We start from the raw sequence: 8026 nt of genomic DNA on the forward strand, positions 1-8026 counted from the left end.
CAGTGGTAGGAGAGGAATTTGTACTTTGGATGTATATTTTAAACAGATATTCAAAGACCAGCCATGTGGGGGGGGAATGCCCAGGACTGTATGCACGGAATCAGGGTAATGCTGAGGGGTGAGGGCTCAGGGCCCTGCTGGCTGGGCCCCGTGTGCAGGAGGCGCAGACAGGGCGCCTGCTTTAGTTCACTGCTGACCCTGATGATCTTTGTTCCCTCTCAGAACACATTTCTTCTCTTGTCTGGGATTCTTGTCATGTGGTAAGTGTATGATAATTTTTATCAGTTCTGGTTTTCAATAATGCAAAACCCACTCGATAAGCTATCAGAACATGGGATTTAAAAAAATGGAAAACCTCTGTGATATTTAGGCAGCTGGTAGGAAGCTAAAGAATCCCCTTGGCCGTTCAAAAGTCCTGATGACGAAAGGCGGATAGTTACACGTGAATACACCTATCTGTTCTCCCAAGAATGTTCTAGTTACATGTTTAAATACCTATTTTAAAAATTAGAACACACACACACATTTATAATTGGTTTGCTAATTAGGACACAGGAGCTCAGGTGAGAGCTCTGACTTGGACACATGGTCGTTTAAAAGTAAGGGCTCACACGCACACTCACGAGTTTGTTGGTGGTATCTAGCCTGAGCTGAGGCTCTGCAGCTGTTCTTACTCACAGACCCACCGGCTCACACTGCGTTCTCGTAAACACAGTGCGTGGGAGAAACAGTGTAATGTGATGCTGGCTACAGTATGCACGAGGGGTAATTTATTTTTTAATTTGTTCTCTATTATTAGCTTTCTCATTACTCAGATTGGATGAAATCAGGAGAGATCTCATTCTCAAAATAACAGCCAATTATTTAGCCCATGATGGCAGGAAAAAGCAGTTCATTTTCCGTGGTCCAGGTTGAAGAAGCATCATTTGCTCCAAGAAGTTCTGTAGAAGCTTCAGGTTTTGATCTGTTTTTATGGCCCTGGCTCCCTGCATGTAATTGTTCTAACAAAAAGTGCAATTCTGTAGATCCCTAGAAAGGACTGATCCAATTGCCCTCCTCCCGTATGTTCACATGTCTGTCACTGGGGAAAACCAGGCCTGATTAACCGTGGTTATGAAAGCAATCAGATTAATGTGACTAAGCATTTCTAGGGAATTTGAATTCTACTACTTTCTTTTCACAGCCCCAAAGAAAGCGTACAGAGTTCTCTTTCCCCAAGGAAATATACCTGGCTAAAAGTAAATATGTAACTTGGCATTCTTAAAAACTACATATATACTTCTTTGATGTTTTCAATTGCCTTAAGCTGGAGGCGTTCCAAAGTGACTGATTAGTTCAGGGATAACAAATCGTTCTCCTGTCAATCAGAAAAGCATTTGTTCTTGAGTCTCTGGTTTGGGGGTTTTGATGAGGGTATAGGAAATTTTATTTCTCAGTAAAGAAACTTCTCTATAGCTGCTGGGAGATAAAGCCAGGGGCACGGGGCTTTTGGGAGCGTTGGAGGATTGCTGGAGACTTGGGGGTGTCTGTTAGAGCTCCGTGGGAGTCCTGTCGTGCTCTAAGTGCATGCTGGCTACTTCAGGGGCACTGCCTTATCTACAACTTGTCATCCTGTGGGATAATACCCGTAGTTTTTGTGCCTGTGAGAATTGGAAATCTAAATGCTGGTGAAGAGGGTGAAGAGTGATTTTTAATGAGAACACCTCACTCTCCAGACCATGCTAAGTGCAGGTTTGCCAGAAGCTCCGAGTTGCGGGTTGGCGTGGTCAGAGTGTGGGTTTCCTTCCTATCTTCTCTGTGCTGGCTGCTCTGACGAGGCTGCTGTCTGTAGGCTCAGTGTGCACTACTTAACCCTCCGGCTGCTCTTCAGAACAGGTTTGTGGAATTTGGTTTAGATTTATTTTATGTGTAGGAATATTTTGCCTGCATGTATGTTTGTGTACCACATGTACCTAGTACCTTCTGAGGTCAGAAGAGGGGAGCCAATCCCTTGGGACTGGAGTTGCAGATGGCTAGGAGCTGCCGTGTGGGTGTTGGCAATGGATTTGGATTCTGGGTCCTCTGCAAGCGCAACAAGTGCTTCTAACCTCTGAGCCAACTCACCAGCCCCACACGTTATACCTGAAAATCCTGTTCTGTTGTGACGTTTCCATACATATTTATAGTCATTTATAGTCTGGCTGTATCCACCCCCCCCCCAACTATCATCCCCACCCTCCTTCCTCCCTGGGTCTCTCCCTGTCCCTAGCTAGCATCCCCTCACTAACCCCCAAATGAAAGGAAACACGTTGTCTTTCTATGTCTGGCTTAATCTGCTTAACATGGTAACTTCCAGTTGTATCCATTTTCCTGCAAATGACATGGATTTTGTTGAATGAAAGTCCATTGTACATATATGTACACACACACACACACACACACACACACACACACACACCGCACCTAGACTGGTTCTGTAACTTGGCCACCGTGCGTGACAGCACACAGTGACCATGAGTGGGCCCGTCTCTAGGGTATGCTGACTTTGATTCTTCTGAGTGAACTCAAGAGCAGCAGAGCTGGCTCGTGGGCAGAGCTGGCTCGTGGGCAGAGCTGGCTCGTGGGCAGAGCTGGCTCGTGGGCAGAGCTGGCTCGTGGGCAGAGCTGGCTCGTGGGCAGAGCTGGCTCGTGGGCAGTTCTACCCTTCGAGGCTCTGCTGGGTGACTGAGGACTTACTGTTCTTCTTAGTGGCTGTCCCTGGCAGTGTGGCTCCTTTTTGTTTTCCTGATGACAGGAATTCTCACTGGGGCGAGGTAGGTTCTCAGTGTGGTTTTGACTTCCTTTCCTTGGCTGTAGAAGACAACATTTGCCAGGTATTTATTGGCCATATGTTTGGCTTCTTTTTAGATTAAGTGTATGATTAGATTCTTTGTTCTTGTTATAGCTTTGCGTAGTTTTTCCCAGCCGGCCCAGGTACAGTGTGTCTCAAACCTGCTCTACCTGTTTTCTCAACTACCAACATCCTCCCCTCGCTTTTTAACTCTTTTTTTTTTTGGCCAGAATAGGAAAAGTAGTTAACTGAGGACATTACAAGAGCAACAAATTGGGCACTAACCACAGTACTGCCTATGGCCTATTACTAAACCCAGTGCACGGAGTTAGTTAAATGCTGGTAGCAACTTCCACACAGAAAGTAAAGTCTTGGTCTGGAGAGGGGGCTCAGCAGTTAAGAGCAATAGCTATTCTTGTAGAGCACCCCCACACTGGCTCAAAACCATGTACTCTAACTACAGTCCCAGGGCATTTGACACCTCTTCTGGCTTTGTGGGCATCAGGTATAAACACATCAGGCAAAACACCCATGAACATTTAAAAAAAAAAAAAAAGGAAGGAAGGAAAGAAAGAGAAACACAAAGATCGTGGAGGTAGGGGGTAGCCTTTTCCTACTGCCCTGCTTTATCAAAAAATTCAGCCGGGCAGGGGTGGCGCACGCCTTTAATCCCAGCACTTGGGAGGCAGAGGCAGGCGGATTTCTGAGTTTGAGGCCAGCCTGGTCTACAGAGTGAGTTCCAGGACAGCCAGGGCTACACAGAGAAACCCTGTCTCGAAAATAAAAATCGCTGCCTATGGCTAGAGTTGCATGTCCATTGATGATCCAGCAACATGAATGAAGCAGCTTCGAGTGCACGGTCATCTGAAAGACTCACAAAAGGAGAAAAGTAACTTACATAGATTCAGCTCCCATTTCACTGCGGCTCATCACTGCAGCCAGGACAGGAACTCAAGCATGGTGGGAATCTGGAGGAGCTGGCGCAGAGCCCAGGGAGGAGTGCTGCTCGCTGGCTTGCTCCTCATGGTTTGCCCAGCCTGCTTTCTTATGGAGCCCAGGGCCACAGCCCAGGGATGGCCATCAATCACTAAGAAAATACCCAACAGCCTGATCTTACGGAGGCATTTTCTCAATTGAGGCTCCCTCCTCCAGTGACTCTAGCTTGGTGAAGCTGGCTTAAAACTAGCCAAGACACTAAGAAATTAAAAATAACTCGTGTTTTATTAGGTACTATAAGCAATGTATCACCAATTTAAGATATGCACAAGGGAACATAGGTTACATATAAGTAAAAAGAAGGGGCTTGGAGCATCTGCTGGCTTGGGGAGTTTGGAACTGATCACTCACTACTGAGAGTTGCTGGAAATGAAAGTTATGGTGAGAAAGACGTCAGACGACATGAAAAGAATGTACTTCTGTAGGAAACTAATCAGGCAGAAACTGAATGGATCTAAATTACTCCCTTAGCTCCAGGGTTATACAGTTCTAGCAGTGAAGGGAGTCACTTAAGAAAGTGGTCTACACCCAAACCAGTTCCCATGAAGCCAGATGAGTCCAGCCTTGGGTGCAGAACGGACCCCTGACTCCATTCTCTTGCTAGAATGTAAGGAGAATTCTGTGTCACATAAAATAGTCCATGCAGAGTAAGTTAGTCACTGTGTTTTGTGGCAGAGACTAAAGTACCTATCAGGAAGATAGGAGTCATGAAGCAGTTGTCTAACCCATACAATAGTCCAGCATGTTTTGATGTGGAAAGATTGCTAAGACAGGCCGGACAAGGTAGTCACAGAGCAGAATGCATTGTTTGATCACATGTGTAGCTATATGAATGATTGCAGTTCTGGGAGTATACATGCAAAAAAAACCAAACCAAACCAAACCAAAAAAACCCAAAAAACCAAAACTACCACCACCACCACCAACAACAACAACAAACCTGGCACTGCCCCACGCTCCACCGCCCAGTTTGAAGCCCTGAATCTTTACTATGACTGTCCTTTGTGAGCCATCCAGTTTTAGGGATGAAGTCCATGAGACCATGTTGGTCGAGACCTGTACTACTGCAATACTTGTGTGTAATTATATTAGAATACTTAAGCATAGAGCCCGCCTCGGTCCTCTGTGCAGACTTGTGAGAGCTATAGGAGTCACAGTGTATTGCCTCGCACCCCGGTGTGCTTCTTTGTATGTTTTGATATGGGATCTCAAGGTGTAGCCCAGACTGACTAGAATTCCCCATCTCCCTTAGCCTCTGGAATGCTGGCGTTACAGCAGTGTTACCACGCTCCCCTGTTTTCTTCATTTTTGTTAATTGTATTATTTTTATTATTATTATTAAGAATAGAAAACCAAAGCTAAGTAGAATCACCTTACTTCAGAGAAATACATTCCTGGTTGTTCTTTTGACCTTGGGATCTAACGTAGTTATCGCTATTATTCTGTAGACATGTAAGTATAAATAATGACTTTCCCTTTTTTTCCCCATAGGAGGACTATGATCGTCTGAGGCCTTTATCTTACCCCATGACTGACGTCTTCCTCATATGCTTCTCTGTGGTAAATCCAGCCTCATTTCAAAATGTAAAGGAGGAATGGGTACCAGAGCTCAAGGAATATGCACCAAATGTCCCCTTCTTATTAATAGGAACTCAGGTGTGTCTGCTTTGCCTTTCTTCATTTAAAGAGGTTTATAGTTAACCTTGGGGGATTGCTCTCCAACACGACCCTGGGACTAGCAAATGATGTGTTAAGTTTCAAGTGGGCAATTCCTCTCATATTTCTACATTAAAAAAAATTCCCCCAAATTGTATTCATATCTTTGAAATCTCATTTTGTGTATTTTTTAATATGTGGAGATTAAATGGGACTATGTGCATTGGTTTCTTTTAAAATACATATTATAGGACATTATTGATCTTTCTTAATTAGATTGATCTCCGAGATGACCCCAAAACTTTAGCAAGACTGAATGACATGAAAGAAAAACCTGTATGTGTGGAACAAGGACAGAAACTAGCAAAAGAGGTAATGATTCCCTGCTGGGTATAATAGATGTGAAGATGGCAGCTAGGCTAGACTGAACCCATGCCTCCTGTCCCAGCCCTGCTGGGTATCTCTCTCCCATTATCCCAGTCATCTTTGCACCAACACAATGAGGAAGGGTAGCTGTTTCCCTGGCTGTAGACAAGAAAGAATGGGGCCCTTTAAGTACAGGAGCCTGAGATTTTTCAGTAAAAACTGGCAGAGCTGAGCTTCCAGCTCTCGGCTAGCCCACCTGCTCTCGGCTGGCCAGCAACTAGGACTTTAAAGGCACCTGCAGCTGAGGCACAGGCGGAGACTTCACACCCTTCTTAATTATTTAAATATTTGTACTGTGCCAAATTAGGCTCTGCTTTCAGCTTACACTCCTGCAGGAGCAGGTAAAGTGACATTAGGTGACCATTTAGACCTGTGGTTACAGAGACAATTATGGGTAGTTTTCTACAAAATAGTGACAGATCCATATAATACCTTTTAATTTAATTTACATTATTCCTTACCCCAAAGCTAGATTCTTTTACCCTCCATATGCCTGGAAGAACTGAATTCCTCTCATTCTTTTTCCCTCTTTTTGCTTTAGGATTTTTGTGGAAGTACAATCTAATAAGGCCTTTTTTAAATGTACTATTAGGAGATAGGAAGAAGCAAGAGAACTTTCTGGAGGACAGCTTTTTTTCAAAGGGAAGAGACATGATTTCACCAACAAATCACTTCAGGAACTTCTTGTGTTGATTTTATAATCTTGGATAGAGGAGGAATTTCTAAATGTGCAAAAGCAAAAGTTATAAATGCAGGTTATCTGGGTACATAAATATGTGCTATCACACTGGATATCAGAAATAAATCAGATTGCTGTGTAGGGCATTAACCATAAAATGATTTAATCAGAAGAGGGCATAGACCCCAGCGGAAAAGTGCTAAGAACATCCATCCAAAGTCACCAAGTCTGAGGAAACCCCAAGGAGAATGAATAGAAATTGTGCGTTCTAGCTAGGCATAGGGGCTACACCTTTAATTTCAGCACTCGGGGCAGAGGAAGGTGGATCTCTGAGTTCGAGGCCAGCTGATCTATAGAGTAAGTTTGAGGACAGCCGGGGCTATACAGGGAACTCTGTCTCAAAAAGTCAGAACAAGCAAACAAACAAAAGAAATTGTGTATTCTTACTGGGCAGGTCTAACAACCCAGTAGAATATGCTAAGTCCCCACCCTGCTTATAGGAAACTTTTTATTGGGGGAGAGAAGACAACTGTAAAGGAGTGAGCTGGAGCTTGAGTGCCAGAAGGTGATGTGTAGTCTGAAACAGACTGGGAGATAAAGCAGGCGGAGCTGCAGGCAACCCTGAGAAACAGTCAAGAAAACGACCAAGGGCTACACAGGGATGGGTGCTCTCTCCCATCCCCGGCCTTTTTTACTGCCCTAGATATGGAAGCATCTCCCACATCAGTCTGGGGTTGGGCTCTTCAGGAGCCCTTACTGTTCAGCCTTGACCAGTGAGAAGGCCCTCCTGAGTATCACCTTTCTCCTGTTTCCCTCTGCTCTTTGTCCCAGCAATCAACAGTGTCTATTCCATATCCCTTTTCCTGCCACACAGCAGGACACCTTGTCATGTTCCCAGCACCTAAGCAGTTGCTTAATGTTAGCGATTGCCTAATATTTGATGAATGAGTTTTCCATAGAGAAACGTGGAAGGCCATACACTAGTATTTTAACAGCTGTCTCCCTCGAGTACTGTGAATATGCATAATGAGGTTCTTTTTATATAGCGATATTTTATAACTACCCTTTTAATGTGTAGTTACTGAGTGGTATAAGACTTTTATATAACTGTGGCTTTTTTTTTCTCCTTCCCAGATAGGTGCATGCTGCTATGTGGAATGTTCAGCTTTAACCCAGAAGGGTTTGAAGACTGTGTTTGATGAGGCTATCATAGCCATTTTAACTCCAAAGAAACACACAGTAAAAAAAAGAATAGGATCAAGATGTATAAACTGTTGTTTGATTACGTGAGAAACATCTTTAGTGGCCAAGAAAACTGTCCATTTCTCCCAGAAAGCATTTGAAATGCTACAGTGATGTCCTGACCTCTTACAATGAAGCAGTTTAACTTGAGGGGGAGGGGACCTGTCCTCAGCGTTCTACAGAGTTCATTGAGAATGTTTCATAAAGGTCTAAGCGGC

The 8026-nt window shown here is 44.2% G+C and overlaps 1 protein-coding gene across 2 annotated transcripts in view; it reads left to right on the forward strand.

Annotated features, from left to right (window-relative positions):
* Rhoq (ras homolog family member Q) overlaps positions 1 to 7965 on the forward strand; it is a 32934-nt gene extending 24969 nt beyond the window's left edge. The window contains exons 3-5 of one of the 2 annotated variants that reach the window (XM_052186519.1): positions 5297 to 5461; positions 5738 to 5833; positions 6429 to 7668. In XM_052186519.1, coding sequence (XP_052042479.1) covers positions 5297 to 5461; positions 5738 to 5833; positions 6429 to 6452 — 285 coding nt within the window. In that variant the 3' untranslated portion in view covers positions 6453 to 7668. Of the gene's footprint in view, positions 1 to 5296; positions 5462 to 5737; positions 5834 to 6428; positions 7669 to 7700 lie in introns of those variants that run through there. The other variant, XM_052186518.1, reaches the window with a different exon arrangement.
* The last annotated feature ends 61 nt before the right edge of the window (positions 7966 to 8026 follow it).

This window comes from Apodemus sylvaticus, chromosome 6, assembly GCF_947179515.1.
Source record: "Apodemus sylvaticus chromosome 6, mApoSyl1.1, whole genome shotgun sequence".
Taxonomy (NCBI): Eukaryota; Metazoa; Chordata; class Mammalia; order Rodentia; family Muridae; genus Apodemus; species Apodemus sylvaticus.